Here is a 24,268-nt window from a genome sequence, read left to right as displayed (position 1 = left end):
AGGTGATTATCTATAGGAAAATTGACAAATGAGACTGTCAATAATTAAAAGCTGCTTATCATCAAAATAGATCATTAAAAAAAGAAGAGACAACCCATAGATTAGAAGTAATTATCTGTAGACTGGAGTGTATATTAACAATATATAGAGTTGTCAATTACTAAATATATATATATTACAAATAAGAAAATTAAATTAAAATAGACTAATGTGCAATTACTTTGTAAAAATGTATGTATGGATAATAATCTCACAAAAATATTCCAACATTATATGTTTTCAAGGGAACGTAAATTAAATATCAGTTTACACACGATGATTGCTTGAAGTTTTAAAAATAATGAATTTTTTAAAAAGGCACAAATACTAGTTTTCAAACGTTTCATTCCCTGGGGTCACATCATCTACTCATATATCGCTTTCCAGAACTTTTAGATATATATTTTGAAGTGTTCTCTCTAGCTTTTTTTATGTTCTCTGTATCTCTATCTTTGCTGCAAGTTGTATCAGTTCCTCATAGATGTCACAAAATTTATTAAGTTTTTGTAATAACTTTTTGGCCTTAGAAACACCTTTCATAGTCTGGTGAAGCATATGAGATTTTCTTTAGAAAAACATTTAAAAATAAAATAGATATAAATATAAATCAAACATTATATTTATATAAAATTACCAAATATTAAGAATATTAACTTGTATGGACTTGTATAATATTTGTGCTTTATTATTCATATTTAGATAACATCTACATACATGCATATTAACTACTATAATTTGGAATAAGGATAATCATAGTAATATTTTTAGATAGGTTATAATATATAAATAATAAAAATATATCTGTGATTTCTATGGTTAGAGTATTGCTAACAGTACCGTGCTTTGTGGTCTACCTTCATAATTAAAAACACGCTAAACTTCAGTTAGAGTTAAACAAAAATAATTTTGTATTTTTTCCATGTTATTTCATCATAAACTAGCAGATCATTTAAAATACATTGTACACCACGTTGTATAACAGATCTGTAGAACTTATTCATCTTGCATAACTGAAAATGTGTACCCCTTGAACAAGAGCTCCCAATTTCCTCCTTCCCCTACGTCCTGGCAAACAGCTTTCTACTCTCTGCTTCTATGAGTTTGGCTCTTTTAGATACTTCATGTAAGTAGAATCATAATAATGTAGGACACTTTCTTGACCCCTTAACAGGTCTTGCAACGGGGGTGCCTTGTTTACTCAGCCTGCCCTACTCAACCCCTTGCTGAAGGGAGCATGCAAGTGAACGAGTGCAGGAACTGGAGCGAGCGAGTGCAGGAACTGGAGCGAGCAAGTGCAGAACCAGCTGCTTTGGTGCCAGCTGGAGCAAACTCCATGTGAGCTGCATGGCAGCATCCAGGTGGGGTACGTGTGATCCCAGGCCACAGAGGGTGTGCTAAAATGCTCTGTTAGCTATGCTTTCAGCAGACAGCTGTGTTACCAGCTCAATGGGCCCTTTGTCTCATCACATGAGGAAATTGCCTTCTACCAGTAAGGGCAAAGGGCCAGGGTGACAAACTTTTTGGGTACCCACATCTGGTGCATCCTGAATTTTAGTCCGGTGCCCAAGACGAATGAGGTCATGTGGACAAATTGAAGGATGGTGAATGTGGAGAATTTTATTGAATGATGAAAGCTGCTCTCAGTGGAGAGGGAGGAGCTGGAAAGGGGATGGGAAGGGAAGGTTGCTGTCCCCTGAAGTCAATCTGCCTCTCTGCCTTTCTTTTCCGAAGTCTAGTTACTTCATCCAGCCACTGTCTCTGAAGTCAAAGTCACTTCTCTCTGATGTCCAGCCACTTCTTCCTGAGGTTGAGCCACTTTTCTCCTCTGCTAGCTGGGTCTGGGGTCTTACAGGCACACGATGGAGTGGGGTGAGCCAATAGGTAGTTTTGGAAAAGACAACATTCAATTGGTAAAAAGACATTATTCAGAAAGAACCAATCAGGAGAGAGCAGACATATAGGGATGGAAGTTCTCACTTTGGGCCAGGGGTTTCAGGTTTGTTGGCTTGAAGGTGAGGTTTTGCCAAGGACCTGCCCTGTCTGCCTAGAATTTCTCTGCCTCCTGTTATTATCAAGAACATATTTGTACTTCTGTTGCTCATTTATCTAATTTGGCATAAGGCCCTCCAGGTTTATTTCTGTCGTCACATATAGCAGGATTCCCTTCTTTTTAAGGCTGAATAATATTCCATTTTATGTACATGCCATATTTTTTTGTTTCCATTCGTCTGTCAGTGGACGTTTAGATTGTTTCCATATTTTGGGTATTGTGAATAATGCTGGAGTGAGCATGGTAGTGTAGATATCTCTTCAAGATCTGGATTTCAGTTCTTTTGGTTATATAGCCAAAAGTGAGATTGCTGGTTTGTATACTAATTCTAGTTTTAATATTTTAAGGAATGTTGATGTGTTTCCCATGGTGGCTGCACCACTTTATATGCCCATCAACAACGGACAAGCGTCCTATATCTCCACATCCTTGCAACACTAATTATTATTATGTTCCATCATAGCCATACTAAAAGGTATGAGGTGATATCTCATTATGGTTTTGTCTTGTAATTCCCAGATGAATAGTGATTTCATCATCTTTTCATGTACATGTTGGCCATCTGTATGTCCATAATGGAGAAATGTCTATTTAAGTACTATGCCTGTTTTAATTGGATATTTCCCTTGTGCTGTTGAATTGTAGGAGTTCCTTATATATTTCACATGTTAACTTCTTATGAAACATATGATTAGCAAATATTTTCTTCCATTTCATAGGTTGCCTTTTCACTCTGTTGATTGTTTCTTTTGCTGTGCAACTTTTCAGTTTGATACAGTTCCACTGATCTATTTTCACTTTTATTGTTTGTGTTTTTGTTGCCATGTTCAGGAAATAATGGACAAAACCAATCAGGAAGATTTTCACCTATATTCTCTTTGACTGTTAATGACCCTACATTTAATTTTTAATCTATTTTGAGTTGACTTTTGTGTATCGTGTCAGAAGCGGGTCTGACTTCATTCTTTTGCATGTGGATATCCAGTTTTCCTAACAGGATTTGTTGAAGAGACTATTCTTTTTCCCATTATGTATTCTTGGTACACTTGTTAAAGGTTAGATGTCTGTATGTGTGGGGTTATGGCTGGGCTTTCTATTGTGCCCAGCGGTCTATGTGTCTGTTTCTATGCCTGTATAATACTATTTTATTTATTGCGATTTTGTAATATATTTTGAAATCAGGAAGAGTGATGCCTCCAGCATTTTTCTTTTTTATTTCTTGTTTAGCTGTTTTGATCTTTTTTATGTTTACAGAAATTTTAGTTTTCTATTCTATTTTGTGATAATAGAAAATAAATCCAAATCTATGTGATTTTAATTGACATTTCATTAAATCATTACATATATTTGAGTAGAGTGAATATTTTAACAACAATAAGTTTTCTAATCCATGAACATGGGATGTGAAGCATAAAGTTAACAGAAAGATGGGAATAATAAATGTTAGAACAGAAATAAATGAGATAAGTAATATAAAAAACAATAGAATAAATCAATAAAACTCAGATTTTTAAAAAATGTAAACATAATTGGCCAAATAATAGGTGGACCAAGAAAAAAGGAGACTCAAATATAATCAGAAATGAAAGAGGAAACATTGCAACTAACCTACCGATGCCTTAGAAATTAAGAAGCACCAAAATTGACTACTATGAACCATTGCATGTCTACAAATTGGATGACTTATAAGAAGTAAGTAAATTTTTAGAAATATACAACCTACAATGACTGAATCATGAAGAAATAGAAACTCTGAACAGATCAAAAACTAATAACAAGATTGAATCAGTAATCAAAAACCTCCCAAGAAGGAAAATGCGGGACAAGATGGTTTCACTTATGAATTCTACCAAACATATAAAAAGTACAAACACTAATATTTCTAAAAACATTCCAAACATTAAAGAAGTGAGAACATTTTTGAGACTCATTTTATGGAACTGGCATTATGTTGATAACAAAGACAGGCAAAGATACTACAAGAAAAGGAAACCACAGGCGAATATCTTCAATGAACAGATTCCTATTGCTTTTCGATCTGTAGTTCCTTAGTTGTGTCGTGTCTGAGACACCATCAGCTCTTTTGCCCTTGATTTCCCTATGTGCTATATGAAGTCCTCTGCAATGAAATGAGCTTTTCTCTGAAAACACATTAAAAGGTTGTTGCATGATTCCCTCTTCCTCACATGCAAGACATAACCATAACCTCGGACGCACCATGACGGTGGTGAGATATAAGTAGAAAGGAACACGGGCCCTTGAATTACTACATGTAGCAGAGATGCCCAATGTTTAGGAATGCATTTTGGACCTTGCACTAGTGAGAAATAAGCTTTTATTCTTTAAAAACATGCTAGATAGATTGCCAAAATTTATGAATATATCATCTTCTCCATAAAGTGGCATTTTCCATAAACTGGTTTATTTTTAGAAACATATAACCCAGTTTTTTTCAGATCCAATAGTCAACATAAACATCTGAAGATCATTTAGCCATATTTTGAAAAGGCCAACACAAATTGTTTTCTATTAAATAAAAACAATGGTGTGGCTACCAAATGAAGTTTACATTGCTAACAAATGATAAATAAATGATGTAGCATTATTTAGGCAGCTCTGTATTTGGACATATAATAACATAAATATACCTTCATAAAAAGAGAAAATAAATTCCTCACGAGGTAATAATATCCATGTCTAGACTATTGCTTTACAGCTGATTTTTTGCTTTCACATTTCTGTATTTTATACCTATATAAAGTCAAAATTCAGTATTAAGATTAATTAAGTAAAGTTGGTAACACAAATGTCAAGGGCTTTAGAAAAGCACTATACAAACAAGATATCACATGGGACAGTGTTATATCTAACTGCACTAACTGTAGCCTCCAAGGTAATACTTCAGTGATATTCTCTAGTCTTGAGGTCCCCAAGGTCTTGGGGGCATATATTTGTGACACAGTTTGGTGCTAGGACTTAGTTTCTAGATGTGACCTTATCTCTGCTATCTATGAGTTTTCTTAATAGATTGGGGAAAAAAGTAACATTTAAAATCTTCAAGGAAATATACTCTCGACACTCCTACTGTTGTTTTCAGGTTTGTTTCTATTAATTAAACACTAAGCGGGAGCATTATTGGAGTTCATTAATTTCAGCAAAAGATCCTTCAGTAAATGAATCACTCAAATGCCTCTGTACTTAGAATTGAAAGTTTATATTTTTTGCTCAAGCCTAGATTCTTATTTAGAATTAGTTTTGGTCTTAGTGTATTTCTAAAGCAATCCCATAACAAAAGATTTTCTTCTGAAATCTTGTACGTTAAGCAGTATTCTTATACCTGGAACTCTTCCTCAAACACTTAAACTCACCTAATAAAGAGGTTAGACAATTATCATCTTTGATCTCTTGAGATTCCTATCTTAATTGTACTCCAAGGTCTCTTCTTAATTTGTCTGGGGTAGATCTCCAATGTAAGTGTTTGGAAATGTATAATCTTCATTTTTGCGTATTCAGTTAAATGGCAAAAGACATTATTAAAAAATTCATTTGATGTAGCTTTAAAAATCATGTTATTTCCATGTTATTGGTAGACGTATACATGCAACATTTATGAAACATTAAATCATTATGAAAATAAAGGTGACATATGATGTTAGGGTATCTCAGATAACCACTGTTTCCCAGATAACCCTCTTATGAAACTGAAGTAAGCTTTCCTACTCACTAACTTTGTGCTGTTAATATGTGTTGAAATTATATTACCATCTGTGTCAACAATCATAGATGTGTTTACTTTAAACTCAGGCATTCAGTTATTTTTAATTGTGCTCGATGGTATATACATAACATCATTGTCTGATAATACGTATGCCATCTAAGAAAATGAACAAGAAACCTATGGTACAAATCAAACTCATGCTCTCCATTTAATGCTCAATTTATGAGTAAATACAGTATTTCTCACAGTTGTATTCACATTATTATCATTTACTTTTGTTTATTTGTTTCAGAGCAGCTTCCTAGCCTACACTGCTATACAGATTCTCGTTTATTAGGTTTGGTATTGACCCATAAAATTAAATTTTTCAAGATGCCCTACATTACATGGATTATACTTTGACAAACACTAGCTTGGAAGGATCTCTCAGACGTACCTAATTAAATTCCTTTTCTGCTGTGATTGTTTCATTCTCCTTATTTCTTGTTTTTAAAAGGGGCTTATTTTTAATTGACAAGTAAAAACTGTTTATATTCATGGAGTACATAGTGATGTTTCAAAACATAATATGTAGTGACCAGGTCATACATACCTATCATCTTAAACATTCATCATTTCTTTGTGTTGGGAATATTCAATATCCTCTATCTAGCTGTTTGAACCTACATAATATGTTATTGTTAACTATGGTCATTGTACAGTAGTACAGAACAATAGAACACATTCCTTTTCTCAAGCTGTAATTTTATATCCTTTAATGAATATCTTCTTACTGTTACATAATGAAACAAGACAGATATTTGGATGGGGAAAAGAAAAACAATACATTTTCCTAGCAACAGAAACCATCTTTAATATCACCTGTCACATTAGAGATTTTTAAAAAGTAATAAAATCTATTATAGATGTGCCATATCACTCACTGATAATCAAATTATCAGGTATTAGGACAAAATAAATGGCATACAGTAGTCCCCCATTTTTTATGGTTTTACTTTCTATTGTTTCAGTTACCCTTGGTCAATCAGTCTAAAAATATTACATGGAAAATTCTGGCAATAGACAATTCAGAGGTTTTAAATTGTGCATTTCCGAGTATTGTTATAACAGCTCCATTTTATTAGTATTGTTGTTAATCTTTTACTGTGTCTAATTTACAAATTAATGTTTATCACAAGTATGTATGTATAGGGAAAAAAAGTATATATTGAGTTTGGTAGTATCTGAAATTGCAGGTATCCTCTGGGAGTTGTAGATTTAAAGATAAGGAGAGACTACAGTAATTCTTTCCCCCACTACGTGTTCAACTTGATAAAACAAAATTTTGAGAGAATTGGGCTATACACATTCAACCTCAACTTTTCATCTACTCTTTTACTTATTTGTTCAACACAAATTGATTAAACATCTATTAGATGGCAGGCACTATGCTTTGTGTGGGACTACAAATATGAAAATGATATCATTTCTCCTTTCACACTACTTAGAGTTAACTGCCTGTTTCAAGATTCAAATTTTGTTTCAGCTTTTTAATATTCTTATATTTGGTGAACTAATATGTATAGTGATCACAAATAATTGCTATAGGGGCTATTGTTGAAAATATTACAGGAAAAATAGATATTTAATAACAGCTTAACTGAATTTACATTTTCCTACACATCTATTTTGGTTTCTGTCAATCAACTCTGTTTTTACTTTTCATTAACTATTGTATTTTTACTAATGTTAACTTAATCATAGTGTGAACATTAACACTTAAAAAATGTATAATTATAAAATAATATTAGCTAAACTACAGACTTACTAAATTTCACCAAATTTTCCACTAAAGTCCTATTTTCTCTTCCAGGATCCAATCCAGGGTGCCACGTTGTGGTTAGTGTCATGTCTCCTTAGTCTATCGGAGTCTGTTCCTGTTCTATATTCTTTTCTTTTCTTTCATAACTGTGATATTTTAGTACCTGTCAAGTATTTTATAGGCTATCCTTCAATTAAACTTTGCCTGATGTTTCCTACTGATTAAATTGAGGTTTTTCATGATTGGGAATAGTTCCTGAGAGTCAATCTGTATACCATTTTCCATTTTCTCACAGGGTATATGTGTTGATAGGTAATATTATTAGTGATATTAAATTTGATCACTTAAAGTAGTGTGTGCTGGACATTTTTACTGTAGAAGTATAATTCTTTCTTTGTATTTGTTAAGTATTTATCGGGGGAAAGCTAATTTAGACTATGTAAATATTCCATGACTACTTTTTTACCATTCATCAATGTTTGTTGCTTATAGCAATTATTACTGTGCAATTTTGGTAGAAATTTACTATTTCCTTTACTCTTTCTATATATTGGAATTCTGTAAGAAGAGTTATTTCTTCTCTATGTATTTATTTATTCAGTCTTCTATTTAAATCAATACACACTCATAATTGTTTTACTTTTTTTGGGGGGGGGGGACCAAGTCTCGCTCTGTTGCCTAGGCTGGAGTGCAGTGGCACAATCTCGACTCACTGGAAGTTCCACCTTCCGGGTTCACGCCATTCTCCTGTCTCAGCCTCCTGAGTAGCTGGGACTACAGGCGCCCGCCACCATGCCTGGCTAATTTTTTGTATTTTTAGTAGAGACAGGGTTTCACCATGTTAGCCAGGATGGTCTCAATCTCCTGACCTCGTGATCTGCCCGCCTCGGCCTCCCAAAGTGCTGGGATTATAGGCGTGAGCCACCCCGCCCAGTCAATTATTTTACTCTTTGTGTTATCTCATACTAACATCATTTATTCTGTTGCTCAAATCGTTCTAGCTTTGCTAATAGAATCACCATCAAATTGGCTCCTGGGCTCTTTGCTCTTTGAACATGTCCCTGTCTTTTAAAATTATTTTTGTCATTGTTGTTTTGTTTTTACTCTTTACACTCTAGCAGCACAAAGTGTTCCAGGTCATCTTGTATTTTCCTGGATTCAGCTCTAAAATTAACCACTTCTCCAAGGATTCTTGCTTTTATGAGACTACGGCACGTAGAAAACAGGATCTAAACAATGTAATACTATTATATGTGTACTTGTATTTTCCCTTTAATAAGGATTCACACGTTTTGAATACTTTTACATTCTCAACATTTTGCTATTACAACTTTTCAGATAAAGACTTTACGCTATAGTAAAAAATGTTTATATTTGGAAGCCATAATTCTGAATTTGTGTCCAAAAACATCATATGCTTACTTTGTGACCACATGAAAGTTTCTTAAGCTGTCATATCGTCAGTGTCCATGTTTGCAAAGTGACAATACTATACCTGCTTCATGTGTCTGTGAATATTCAATTACATATTATATATGAAGCATTTAGAATATTGAGGATATGATAAGTATTCAATAAATATCTATCCTATGTTGGTAATACAAGTGACTTTATAATAATCTATTATATTTACACATCCCCATTTATTCAACCATTTTCTCTACTGTTGGGTATGTCCATTAATCATAGTTTTAACATTTTTTTTGTTTTGTTTTTTGAGATGGAGTCTTGCTCTGTCGCCCAGGCTGGAATACAGTGGCATGATCTCCGCTCACTGCAATCTCTGCCTCCCAGGTTCCAGCGATTCTCCTGCCTCAGCCTCCTGGGATTACAGGCGCCCAGCACCATGACCAGCTAAATTTGTATTGCTAGTAGAGATGGGGTTTCACCATGTTGGCCAGGCTGGTCTCGCACTCCTGACCTCAGGTGATCTGCCCGCCTTCGCCTCTCAAAGTGCTGGGATTACAGGCGTGAGCCACCGCGTCCGGCTTTTAAAATGTTTTTTAATGCGAAATATGCATGGATTTATTTTCTTCAAATAAAGAAGCACAATTCTGGGACTAAAACTATGACTTCTCATATCACACTACTGTGAGGCATTTTAGAATGGTTGCACAAATGTTTATTTCTGTGAATACAGTCCCTGACCATCAGTTTCATAGCCTTCTTTACATTCACCATTTATATCTTATCAAGCTCCACATTTAATGGAACTTGATCAATCAAAGATTTTTTTACTTACTATTTATATTACAATCTCTTCAAGTGTTATTGAAAGCCTTATTTAAAAAGTGTAACTTTTTTATAACTGCAATATAGTTTGAAAAATATCTAATTTTTTTATCTATTTACTTTTCAATGTCAAATATGCAAGTGTGTGATAGGTAAAAAAAAAAAAAATTCTATGAAACAATTAACCCCTCAATTTGTTAAACTAATAAAAATTGAGCACTTACTTACGTGACAGTCACTTTCCTAGTGTGTTCAGAATTGGTGGGTTCTTGGTCTCGCAGACTTCAAGAAGGAAGCCAGAGACCCTCACAGTCAGTGTTACAGTTCTTAAAGATGGTGTGTCTGGAGTTTGTTCCTTCAGATGTTCAGAGGTGTCCGGAGTTTCTTCCTTCTGGTGGGTTCGTGGTCTCGCTGACTTCAGGAGTGAAGCTGCAGACCTTCGCTGTGAGTGTTACAGCTCAGAAACGTGGTGTGTCTGGAGTTGTTCATTTCTTCCAGTGGGTTAGTGGTCTCGCTGGCCTCAGGAGTGAAGCTGCAGACCTCCGCAGTGAGTGTTACAGCTTTTAAAGGCAGAGCACACCCAAAGAGTGAGCGGTAGTAAAATTCATTATGAAGGGCAAAAAAACATGGCTTCCACACTTGCGAAAAAGGCACAAGCCACTTGGCACTGCAAGCTGGGGGGGGTGTGGCTTGCATTTATTCCCTTATCTGATCCCACCCACATCCTACTGATTGGTCCATTTTACAGAGAGCTGATTGGTTCCTTTTACAGATAGCTGATTGGCCCATTTTGACAAAGAGCTGATTAGTGCGTTTACAATCCTTTAGCTAGACACAAAAATTCTCCAAGTCCCCCACTGATTAACTAGACACAGAGCGCTGATTCGTGCATTTACAAACCTTGAGCTAGACACAGAGTGCTGATTGGTGCGTTTACAAACCTTTAGCTAGACAGAAAAGTTCTCCAAGTCCCCACCGGATCCAGAAGCCCAGCCGGCTTCACTTCTCAATGGGACTGGGGGAGGGACTTTGCTGCCTCTAGCCTAGGTACTCCAGCAGCCCAGAGGAAGCTCGTTCCTCATCAAGCCCAGCAGGCACCCTGTGAGCCCAGGCCGCGCCAAGTGGGGGCCCGCCCAGTCCACGCCCACCCGGAATCCGCGCCGCCTGCAGCCCCGGCTCCCGCCCGTGCCTCACACCTGGCGGCGAGCAGAGGGAGCCGCCTCTGGCCTGGGCCAGCCCCAAAGAGGGGCCCTCATAGCGCAGCGGCGGGCGAAGGGCACCTCCAGCGGCCAGAGCGGACGCCAAGGCCGAGGGGTCGCCGAGAGGGAGCGAGGACTGCTAGCACGTGGTCACTTCTCACTAGTAACCTTGGGAGCATGGTTAAATAAGATAGTCATTTCCTTACAGAAACAAACAGATCAAAAGAGGGGTTGAAAGTGAAAACAGGCCGGGCGCGGTGGCTCAAGCCTGTAATCCCAGCACTTTGGGAGGCCGAGACGGGCGGATCACAAGGTCAGGAGATTGAGACCATCCTGGAGAACACAGCGAAACCCCGTCTCTACTAAAAATACAAAAAACTAGCCGGGCGAGGTGGTGGGCGCCTGTAGTCCCAGCTACTTGGGAGGCTGAGGCAGGAGAATGGTGTGAACCCGGGAGGCGGAGCTTGCAGTGAGCTGAGATCCGGCCACTGCACTCCAGCCTGGGTGACAGAGCAAGACTCCGTCTCAAAAAAAAAAAAAAAAGTGAAAACAAAAAATTGCAATTCATTTTTATAATGCAATGTGTAAGGATAGAAGAATGGAGGAAGGAGCTCAATTTTCTCAAAGACATTATGAAAATCTTTTGAGAGGTAAAATTCTCTTGAACTCTGAGAATAATTACTATATTGTAGGGAAGATATTCTAAACAAAATGACAGACATATTGATAAAGGTAGTTTAACAAGCTATTTACATTTAAATTTAAATAATATATTCCAATTAAGTTAAATGACATTTTCCAATTAAATTGCAATAAACTTTAGTGATTTTGACTAGGAGAGAGATTTCCCACTAGAAGACATTTGGCAATATTTGCAAATATTGTTGATTTTATGATGACGAGGTGATGTGAACAAACATTATTGCTATCTAGAAGGTAGATGTTACTTAAGCTGCAAAATAATCTAATCTTCACAAGACAGCCCTCACAAAAAAATTTACCTAGTCAGAATGTTAATAGTGCCCATTTTGAGAAAGTCTATGTGAACAATTGCTATTTAATATTGTGTGATTAATAATTGTTTTATTGATTTTAATCAGCTCAAGCTGGAGGAGAGTGCTGTTCAAGTCTTCTGTAATATTGCTCTTTTCTTCTTTATTTGCTCTCTTAATTATTAAGACTGATATTAAAATTCCAAGTTAAATTATGTTTTTACCTGTCTTTTTTTTTTTTTTTTTTTTGAGGCGGAGTCTCGCTCTATCGCCTGGACTGGAGTGCAGTGGCCAGATCTCAGCTCACTGCAAGCTCTGCCTCCCGGGTTTACGCCATTCTCCTGCCTCAGCTTCCCGAGTAGCTGGGACTACAGGCGCCCGCCACCTCGCCCGGCTAGTTTTTGTATTTTTAGTAGAGACGGGGTTTCACCGTGTTAGCCAGGATGGTCTCGATCTCCTGACCTCGTGATTCGCCCGTCTCGGCCTCCCAAAGTGCTGGGATTACAGGCTTGAGCCACCGCGCCCGGCCTGTTTTTATCTTTCTTATCTGTCAGTTTTGATGTCAGGTATTCTGGAGCATTTGTCATTAGTACATAAATTTATTTTTTATGCTTACAGTTTTTTATTTGTTCGTTTGTTTGTTTGTTTTTTGAGATGAAGTTTTGCTCTTGTTGCCCAGACTGGAAAACAATGGCACGGTCTTGGCTCACTGCAACCTCTGCCTCTCAGTTTCAAGTGATTCTCCTGCCTCAGCCTCCCAAGTAGCTGGGATTACAGGCACGTGCCACCACGCCCAGCTAATTTTTGTATTTTTAGTAGAGATGGGGTTTCACCATGTTGGCCAGGATGGTGTCCCTCTCTTGAACTTGTGATCCGCCAGCCTCGGCCTCCCAAACTGCTGGGATTACAGGCATGAGCCACTGCACCCAGCCTATTTTTACAGTTTTTAACTTTTATTTTAGGTTTAGAGGTGTATGTGAAGGTTTGCTCTATAGGTAAATTGCATGCCACTGGGGTTGTGTACAGATTATTTTGTCACCCAAGTAATAAGTATAGCACCTGATTGCTACATTTTCACTCCTCATCCTTCTTCCACCCTCCACTCTCAAGTATGCCCCAGTGTCTGTTTTTCCCTTCTTTGTGTCCACATGTACTCAGTGTTTAGCTTCCACTTATAAGTGAGACTATGCGGTATTCAGTTTTCTATTCCTGTGATAATTCACTTAGGATATTGACCTCCAGCTCCATCCATATTGCTGCAAAGGACATAATATCATTTTTTTTTATGGCTATGTAGTATTTTATGGTTTGTATGTACCATATTTTCTTTATGCAGTCTAGCATTGATGGGCATTTAGGTTGATTCCATATCTTTGCTATTGTAAATAGTGGTGAAATGAATATATATATATATATATATATATATATATATAAACACATATGCCTTTATGGTAGAAAGATTTCTATCCCTTTGGGCATATACTCAATAATGGGATTGCTGAGTTGTATCATGAATATTTTCAGGCTTCCTTGAGTTTCTTTCAAGTCTCCAAGGAAAATGAGTAGTATAATCATCACAGATTAGTTAGACATAAAAATCAAGAAAAATATGGTGACTTCCATAAAATTTTTGTTTAATATTTTTGTAGTTGCTTTCAATTGTGTCAGAGTGGTATTATGACAAATCAGAACGATGATTCTAAGAAAAAAAAACACATTCAATAAGACTTTTTCTTCCTTTTTTTTCTTTTGTAAAAGTAAGTGATTTCCTATGATGGTTTTTATCTATATGACTTTCAATTTATCATTCTACCTCTATATGGGTGTGTGGAATGCAGATGAACAGAGTGCGTTACAGGCTTGAAGAGATGTGTTAATTTCTTTGTTATTTTCATGATTTTAAATGCTTTTCAAAAGACTTTAGGAAACACAGTGAAGTTTTAAAGTTTTGAACACTTTGAACGCAATGTTCAGACAATAATTTTCAGAGATTGAACTAAATATGCCTCCAGGACAATAAGGAATTTATGGATTGATTATTACTTGCTTACTGCTCAACAGGTTATTGAATTTCAGATATAAGGGTGGATCTTTGGTACAATCCAAATCATTACTTTGTAGCCTTGTAAAGCTCAACTGCAAGTTAACTAACTTTGATTGAGTATATACCAGGACTACTTACTAAAATTTATAAATTTCATGAAATCTAAAACAAAGTATAAAAAGTAAATCAAAACATTTTGAGTTGTTTCCCATATGTTTAAATAACCTTTGCTATTCATTATTAAGACTTTATTATACTTTGGTTCAGGATAGTAACCTGCCCTTTAAGTGTTTTTTTTTTTTGCCTTTTAAACAAATTGGGTCCCAAAAGATCAACCATAACATAATTGCTCATGTTTGTGAAACATCGTTGTGTCTTTGGTTCAGAATTGTTAAAAATAATGTAATTCAATGAGAATATTCTAGAGGGACCAACAGATTAGACACGATATATTCACAACACTTAGCTAATGTTAAGTATTGTTGACATTCACAGAATTTGCCTAAAGATGCACTGAAATCTTTTTGGTTGTTGTGCATTACTCAAAAGCAAGATGTAGTGGGAAAGAAATCAAGGTAATTGAGGTAGAAAAATGGGGTTTCAGGTAACAAACTTTGTATTCATTTGTTCGTTTATTCTACTATTATTTAGAGTGTCTACTAATTGCTGAATCCTGTGAAGTATTGGGGAAAATACTGATCTTTATTCATCAAGAATTAAAAAATTTAAAGTAGCTTACAAACAAATTAAGAGGTGACTAGCTTGTTGGAGGTAATAATTGGGAAATAATAAAACACCTCTAGAATGAAGTAAAATTTCACCTCAGATATGGTAAGTGGAAAGATAGTAGCCAGCCAGAGGAACAAAGATATAAAGGAAGGAGTATTCTGGCCAAACTGTGTTAAAAACTCATGGTCACATCTGAGAATCGGATGGTATGCAACATGGTTGGTGCACAGGGATTGCATAACAGAAATTGCAAGAAAGGAGACTAGTTTACAAAGAAGGGCTTATTTAGGAAAGATTTAATAAACCAGGTTAAGAAGTTTGAGCCCTAGTCCGAAGCTAATGGGAAACAGCAAGCTAAGATTTGCATGTTAGAAAGTACCCTCAAGGTGCCATATTGATAGAGGGTGGCAAAACTGCTGGGAAGATAACAGTTAGAGGGTAACAATCCAGAGCTGTTGTTTGAGGCTCTAATAAGGAAAATATAGAGGATATTAGAAGTAGACTTCAAAATCTAGGTTAAATCATTAGTAGCATTCACTTATGGTTTATTAGTGGACATTAGAGGGACATACGAATTTTTTTTAACTGCATGGCAGGTGGCACCATTTAGTGAGTTATAAAATATATGCTGCAAGGCATGTGAGTGGGGTTGGGTGGCTTTTGAACTGATGTCTCCTCTTTAAACATGTTAAATTGAGGTACATCTGGAATATATAATAGAATTTGCAAGAAAACCAAGTAGATATGTGTACAAGGATTTCAAAGGAGAAATGTGACCTGGAGATCTAGACATTTGCATCGCCAGCACATGAATAACAATGATCCCCATAGCATCAGATGATAGCTTCCAACAAGAATATGCGAAAAAGATATGATTTGGCTTAGGAAATAACTGTAAAGTAATAGGGTTATTTAAATCATAAACAAAGAAGTACAGCCATCAAGGGAAGTAAAAAGTAGACAGAAAGGTGGGAAAACCCAGAGACTCTGATGGCTTGGAAAGCAACAGAATAATGGTTTTCATGATGAAAGGTGATGCTAATAATGTCTGATGCTACAGAGAAGTCAAATTTTTAAATCTTCATTGGATTTGTGAGAAAAGAGAATGTTGATGAACTTGGAGACAGCAATTGCATTGCAATGCTAAGAAAAAATATCTAAATACAAGAGACTGATGTACAAACGTGAAGGATGCATAACCGAGGTTATGACTGCAAAAGGGAAGGGGAGAAGTTTGTGATCGTAAGAAAATGTTTCAATTTTTGATATTCTGGTACTAAAAGAATAAAGAGAAGAATAAAGTAAAGGAATAAAGGTAGAGAAGTAGTAGATTGATGTGAGAGATTTAATAGATTAGCAAAGGAAGGAGATGTGGAAGGCCAAAGAGAATGGAACCAAAATATAAGTTTAGGTATGAGAAATAGGAGACCTCCTCAATCCCCCACCCCCACCAAAAAATGTAACAAGAATAGATGTGGAAGCAAGTAGTTTCACACAACCGGTGGCAAGAAGTAGAGAAATGTCTATTTTATTATTTTAATTCCTATTTTAAATATCAAAAACTTTAGCATCTGTTTAGCATATATGGTAGGAGTAGTACTGCTTAGTATATGTAGTAAGAGTAGTATGGATAGAATTAAAAGGGTTGAATAGCAACATACAGATTGGGAGAAAGACCTTGGTTAAGGAAAAGTCAGTCAAGTAAATAAGTAGCTGATTTTGAATATGAGTTTGTAATAGTTCACTTTTTCTTAACTGCTGTTCTTGATAGTTCAGATTTCATTGCGAAGAGAACATTACAAAATACCCAGATTTGGGTATATCTAAAAAAAACAGAGCGAGGAAATGTTGGATGTTGGGAAGGATAGTTGAAGCAATACATCATGGAGACTAAGCTGTATAGGGGAAGAATTGAAAAAATAAAGTGACAAAATAAATGAGTATTTTAAGATGATTGAGGAATAGTGATATGTGTGAATAATTGAAGACCTATAGTCATAACTGAGGTTATGACTACAAAAAGGAGGGACAGAAGCTTGTGATCGTAAGAAAATGTTTCAATTTTTGATATCTAGCATTTGATAAACTCGTAGACAAATAATTTTAAACATGGAATCATGGGAGTGGAAAGCTGAAGTGGAATGGTGCTGGGGTCTGTGATAAAAATAATCAATAATCAGAAAAGCCATATATTAAATGTGTAATGTTCGTGGGAACTAATGACAACTTTGTGAAAGGACAGAGTGTTCTTGGTGTCAACATTCTCAATAAATAACAAGGAGTGACCTGGAAATACACAAGTGACTGTTAAGGTTTGGCTCTGTGTCCCCACCAAAATCTCACCTTGAACTGTAATCCTCATAATCCCCTTGTGTCAAGGGAGGAACCTAGTGGGAGGTGATTGAATCATGGGTTGAATCATGGTTCAACCCATGATTCAATCCATGATGGTTTCTCCAATGTGGTTCTCATGATAGTGAGTGAGTTTTCATGAGATCTGATGGTTTCATAAGTGTTTGACAGTTTCTCCTTTACATACACATGCTCTCCTGCCACCTTGTTAAGATACCTACTGCCACTGCTGTCATGATTGCAAGTTTCCTGAGGCCTCCCCAGTCATGCAAAACTGTGAATCAATTAAACCACCTTGTTTATAAATTACTCAGTCTCCAGTAGTATCTTTATAGCAGTAAGAACAGACTAATACAGTAAATTGATGCCAGGAGTGAGTTACTGCTGTAAAGATACTTGAAGAATGTGAAAGCGACATTGGAACTGGGTAATGGCCAGAGGTTGGAACAGTTTGGAGAGCTCAGAAGAAGGAAGAACGCTATGGAAAAGTTTGGAGCTTCCACATGTTGAATGCTTTTGACAAAAATGCTGACAGTTATGTGAACAATGAAGTCCAGGCTGAATTGGTCTCAGATGGAGATGAGGAATTTATTGGGAACTAGAGTAAAGGTCACTCATGCTATGCTTTAGCATAGAGACTGGTGGCATTTTTTTTTCCCTGCCCTGGAGATCTGTGGAACTTCAAACTTGAGAGGTGACTTAGGGTATCTGGCAGAAGAAATTCCTAAGCAGCAAAGCATTCAAGACAAGACCTGGATTATTATGAAACCATTCAGTTTCATGCATTCACAAAGATATGGTTTCAAATTGGAACTTTTGTTCAAAAGGGAAGCAGAGCACACAAGCTTAGAAAATTTGCAGCCTGATGATATGATAGAAAAGAAAAACCCATTTTCTGGGAAGGAATTCAAACTGGCTGCAGAAATTTGCATAAACAATGAGGAGCCTGTTAATCATCAAGACAACAGGAGAAATGTCTCCAGGGCATGTCAGAGACCTTCACAGAAATTCCTCCCATCACAGACTCAAAGATCTAAGAGAGAAAAATGGTTTTGTGGGCCAGACCCAGGGCCCCCCTGCTGCTCTGTGCAACCTTGAGACTTGGCACCCTATGTTCCAGCTGTGGCTAAAAGGGGCCAACATACAGGATTAGGCTATTGCTTCAGAAGCTGCATGCCCCAAGCCTTGGCAGCTTTCATATGGTGTTGGGCCTATAGGTGAGCAGAAGTCAAGAATTCAGGTTTGGGAACCTCCAATTAGATTTCAGAGGATGTATGGAAATGCCTGGCTGTCCAAGCAAAATTTGCTGTGGGGAATGGAGCCCTCATGGAGAACCTCTGCTAGGGCAGTGTGAAAGGAAAGTGTGGATGGAGCTCTGCCTAGTGGAGCCAAGACAAGAAGGCCATCATCCTCCAGACATCAGAATGGCAGATCCACTGACAGCTTGCACCATGCACCTGGAAAAGCTTCAGACACCCAACGACAGCCCATGAAAGCATCTGGGAGGGGGCTGTACCCTGCAAAGCCACAGGGGTGGAGCTGCCCAAGACCATGGGAGCCGACCGCTTGCATCAGCATGACATGGACGTAAAACATGGAGCCAAAGGATATTAATTTGGAGCCTTAAGATTTAATGACTGCCTGCTGGATTTGGGGATTGCATGGGGCCCACAGCCCCTTTGTTTTGGTCAACTTTTCCCATTTGGAAAGGTTGTATTTACCCAATGCCTGTATCCTCATTGTATCTTGAAAGAAACTAACTTGTTTTTGATTTTCCAGGCTCATAGGCAGAAGGGACTTTCTTTGTCTCAGATGATACTTGGACGGTAGTAGAATATTGAGCTAATGCTAAAATGAGTTAAGACATTGGGAGACAACTGGGAAATCATGATTGGTTTTGGAATGTGAAAATACATGAGATTTGGGAGGGGTCAGGGGCAGAATTATATGGTTTGAGTCTGTGTCCCCACCCAAATCTCATCTCATATTGTAATACACATAATCCACACATGGCAAGGGAGGGACCTAGTGGGGGGTTATTGGACCATGGGTGTGGTTTCCCCATGCTGTTTTCATGATAGTGAGTCAGTTTTCACAAGATCTTATGGTTTCATAAGTGTTTGACAGTTCCTCATTCACATGTACATTCTCTCCTCCTGCCTTGTAAAGAAAGTGCCTGCTTCCTCTTTCACCATCATTGTAAATTACCCAGTCTTGAGTAGTATCTTTATAGCAGTGCAAGAATGGACTAATACAGTGACAAAGCATATGTGTGTAAGCTTCAAAGCATCAAGGGAGTTGACACAAATGCAAGATGTAATTATCAATATGCAGCAATTTTCCAAGCATCAGCAATGCCTTATCCCACCTGCCATATTTGACAAGTGTGGGGAATTTTAAATCGAGCATAGAAATGGCCTGAGGAAAAGCAGATTTTCAAGGAGCAGCCAAGTTCTATTTTAAGAAATGAAAAATCAAATGATTGAAGATGTTGGAGAGTCTGGTAATACGAGAGCAAAAGGCACACAGGTTTCAATTCAGCACAGCAATGTAAGAAATAAAAAGTATAAGAGCCAGGAGAGGTAAGGATTAGAGATTACAATTTAGACAGGCAATGGAAGAACACTTCAAAATATTCCAAAAAAGATTAAGCTCTTACAATCATCAATATGAAGAGATTACACACAGGCTTCTGCAGAGTAATCCTCAATCTAAATAATATTAATGCTATCAAGAGCTAAAATTGATTTACTTGGCAAACAGTATGAGATAGTCACTACGTGAAGCACTTGGCATGGACGAATTCATTGATTGCCTTTTCAAAGTTGTCTTGATCTCTGGTTGATGCGGAAATTCTTGCCTTTCTGATAATTTACATCAACTATAGATTGAGATTAGGGAGTCAGACTAGCTAATGAGTTATTCTGCTTCACCCTATGCCAGTCATGAAGCATGAGGGGGAGGGCTTAAGTCCTCAGCTTCAGTTTCCATATGTGAAAATAAAGATGATGGTCATAGGGCCATTATATAGGCTAGATGTAAAGATAATCTAAGCTAGAATAATAACAAAAAATTAAATTTATATCACTTCTGTTCAAATGAAGATCACTAAATCCTGGCCACTTTTAAGTAGCCAGGAACTGGGTTGTACTTTTATGCACTCATTATGGAATTGTTTACTTCTCCTTCTTTACATTTGGATGTTGTAAGAAATATGATAAATTTGTTTTTTGAATCACTTAATGCATTTATAATCCTGTTATCAATATTTTTAAAAGCAAGTCTATTCACATTTTTAGGCATTTTTCTTTCTATCTTTAATTCACAAATAGTACATAACAATTGAAGGAAAACTAAGAATTATTGATAGATAAAAGAAAAAATAAAAATAAAAACTATTTGGAATGTATTATAAATAATCTGTATCCATAATTTTTAAGACCTTTCATATACCTACTGTGCAATATTTTTAAAAAATTATTTCTTGTGAATTAAAAATTTCCAAAAGAATTAGTATAATTTTATTTAAAGTTATCCAATTAAAAATATATTTAATGACAACTTCTCATTACATTGCCTAGGTTGTTCTTGAACTCCTGGGATCAAGTGATTCTCCTGCCTTGGCCTCTCAAAGTGTTGGGATACAGGTGTTAGCCACCACATTCAGCCCCAGTAATTTTAAAATGAATTTTGTTATCTGTGTTCAAATAACTCTCAATCTTGATTTTCTCTTATTAAAAGAAAGACATGACATAGATCATTCAGTTACGTAAACCTTTAACATACCATCTTTCTATCTTTACGAATCTCCACAAAGATGCATGTTTTGGAATTTCTACTTGGGACAAATTATTTTATTCTGAAAGCAGAACTAGCCTGAAGACATTCCTTTCAACATGTTCAACATAAGATCAGGGCAGGTCAGAACCATCTCCTAACATCTGCTTGATTATTTCCAACGGGAACAAGATTACTCAGAATGGGTGCTCTAAAGGGTTTTCTGGAAGAAAACTTTTATATCTACTCAATGGCCAAAGGCAATCATTCAACAGTGTATGATTTTGTCCTCTTGGGCCTCACAGATAATGCAGAGCTTCAAGTTACTCTCTTTGGTATATTCCTTGTAGTATACTTAGCTAGCTTCATGGGTAATCTCGGATTGATTGTGCTAATCCAAATCAGTCCTCGGCTTCATACACCCATGTATTTTTTCCTCAGCCATCTGGCTTTTGTCGATTTTTCTTTTACTTCATCTGTCATCCCAAACACCTTGGTAAATTTTCTGTATGAAATTGAAAGTATAACATTTTACGCACATGCCATTCAGGTATGCTGCTTCATCACATTTGTAGTTTGTGAATCATATTTGCTCTCAATCATGGCATACGATCGGTATGTTGCCATCTGTAACCCTTTACTTTATGTCATTCTCATGCCTAGAAAACTCTGTATTAAAATGATTGCTAACACATACGTGTATGGATTCACTGTGGGACTTGTACAGACAGTAGCGATACTCCACTTGTCTTTTTGTGACTCCAACATGATCAACCACTTCTACTATGATGATGTTCCTTTAGTGGCTCTGGCCTGTTCTGACACTCATGTGAAAGAACTAATGTTGTTAATCATTGCTGGGTTCAGTACTCTTTGCTCTCTAGTGATTGTGCTGATTTCTTATGGTTTCATTTTCTTTGCTATCCTGTGGATACATTCTGCTGAAGGGAGACAGAAAGCATTTTCTACCTGTGCTTCCCACCTGACCTCCATCACAATATTTTATGGAACAATCATTTTTACATACCTGCAGCCCAAGTCAAGCCATTCCCTGAATATGGATAAAGTTGCTTCTCTGGTTAATGCAGTAGTGATTACTATGTTAAAACCACTGATCTATAGCTTAAGAAATCAGGAGGTAAAAAATGCACTAAAGAGAATTATAGAAAAGTTATTCTTGGCTATCAAATAACCTAAAAATCCCTAGACAGAGGCAAAACCCAGGACTCTTGAGTTGTGTCTTATCTAGAGTCACATTGGTGGTAAATGACAGAGCCAAATTCCATAGTTTGGCTGCTCAAAATCACTCAGGGTATGTTTCATCCACTGTGTCATTCTCTGTAGTTTCCACATAAAATGCATTTGGTAAATTTTATGTCATTGAATTGTAAAAGAAAAGGAGAGAGAGAGAGAATCTTACTCCTCTCTGAACAACACAACGTCATCAATAATGAAATAAACAGTATTGGGAAATAGCTGTTTTATTTAAATCACGTACAATATTTGAATTATATTAAAATAGTTCAACATCTGTTATCTTACATTTCAAATTTGCTGCATAAATTATCTGGAAAGAATGTCAAAGTTTAATAGAAAGGATGCTTTTCTTGATTTTAAGACTGGATAATTTCCTCGGCACTCTACTTTCTCTGCATTCTACTGGGAAGGATAGCACTAGCAGAGTTTCCATGAATTCCGTATCCATTTAGATCACTAGAGCCATTTCACACCATTATAATTCACTGCCTTCTCTATATGAGCATATGATTAGTAACTGGACTCTTCAAAGAGTTTGACTAGTAATTTTAGCTTTTGTGAAAATCAGCTGTTGTCACTGGTAAATTATTTCCCATTTTGTACCTAGTTTCCTCATCTTCAAAATGCGCTTGTAGTTTCTATCTCTTGCACTGATTGTGAAGATTAAATTACATTATAAATATAAAGAGTTTTGCAAAGTTCCTAGCACACAGCTGGTACTTCACATATGGTGTGTATTATACATATGGTGTGTATTTCTTAAGAATAGTCTTCTTAAGAAATATTTTGCTTTGTAATTTTAGAAAATAAGAGAGGATGTTGGTTAAAACTATGTAGTATGAAACCATTTGTGACAATTGACACTAATATTTCAATGTTTTTGCTGCCATTAAAAATCTTATATATTTTCCATGCATATATAACAGCATGAAAATGTTGAATTTATAGATGTGACCACAATTATATTTCCTTATTTTTCATTTTTGTGCATGCTTCCATAAAATATATCAAAAATAGATCAAAATAATTTTAGAGCTGCTATGAACTATTCAATTTGCTATATTCCTTCCCACTCTTATATAGAATAAGTAATTTGTGCTATAAAAATCAAAAGAAATTTGATGAGAAATATGAGAAAACATAACATTTTATTTACATATGAATTGACATTGTAATTCAATGTATTGACGTACAATTGACATTGTTATTATACCAATTATTTCTTTTATTTGGCCTTGGATAATAAGGTAATAAAGTTTGAGATAGCTGGCAATATGATATTCTTTATTTTAAAATCAACAAAAAGAAAATATGAAAGTGAAGGAGCTATTTTATTGTGGTATTTTAAAATAAATTTAATTGATAAACATATTTTAAAATAATTTTTTAGGTTCCTTCATACCCGTTACTTAAAATATGCATTTAAAAAAATAAAACCACTTTTGTTTAATTAAACCAAGACAAGATTAATAAATTACGAATTTACTGAGCTGCTAATTTTTCAAAGTACGAGTGAGCTACCATCTACTGAGTGCTGTTCTTGTATCAAATTCTGGGTGAAGTGTTTAAGACAGATTGCCTCAGCTAATTTTTGTAACAGCAAATGGAGATGAGTATTTATTCAAGGTGGACCACTAAACAGTTGTAGATACAAAAATATATAAAAATTTTGTTTACAATAAAATGTATTAAGGGTTGTTCACCAATAATAATAAAGCTGATATTTACCAAGGCTCTTTTAGGTGCCAGCCATCATGCCAAGGTCTTCACACGTTTCTACTACATGCTCATATTGCAGCTTGTGGAATAAGCATGTTTCTTGTTTTATAAGTACTTTGAGCTTTACATATTATACACTAGAAGTATTAAAACTCAAATCTGGGCAAGATGGCCGAATAGGAACAGCTCCAGTCTTCAACTCCCAGCGCGAGCGACACAGAAGACCGGTGATTTCTGCATTTTCAACTGAGGTACTGGGGTCATCTCTCTCTAGGAGTGCCGGACAATCGGTGCTGGTCAGCTGCTGCAGCCTGACCAGCGTGAGCTGAAGCAGGGCGAGGCATCGCCTCACCTGGAAG

At 36.3% G+C, this 24,268-nt stretch overlaps 1 protein-coding gene across 1 annotated transcript; it reads left to right on the top strand.

Annotated features, from left to right (window-relative positions):
• The first annotated feature begins 21,048 nt into the window (after nt 1-21,048).
• Nucleotides 21,049-22,218, top strand: LOC117079978 (olfactory receptor 5AL1). Its single transcript, XM_033204388.1, has one exon. It carries the CDS (start codon nt 21,136-21,138, stop codon nt 22,123-22,125), a length of 990 nt encoding a protein of 329 aa, XP_033060279.1. The 5' UTR covers nt 21,049-21,135; the 3' UTR covers nt 22,126-22,218.
• The last annotated feature ends 2,050 nt before the right edge of the window (nt 22,219-24,268 follow it).

The sequence above is a fragment of the Trachypithecus francoisi genome, unplaced genomic scaffold (assembly GCF_009764315.1).
Source record: "Trachypithecus francoisi isolate TF-2019V2 unplaced genomic scaffold, Tfra_2.0 Lachesis_group8, whole genome shotgun sequence".
NCBI lineage: Eukaryota > Metazoa > Chordata > Mammalia > Primates > Cercopithecidae > Trachypithecus > Trachypithecus francoisi.
Note: the sequence above shows the minus strand (reverse complement) of the source record. Positions and strands in the feature narration are given on the sequence as shown.

Excerpts from the sequence above, each read along its gene's own strand:
- LOC117079978 (XM_033204388.1), top strand. The coding sequence starts at position 21,136 with ATGGGTGCTCTAAAGGGTTTTCTGGAAGAAAACTTTTATATCTACTCA.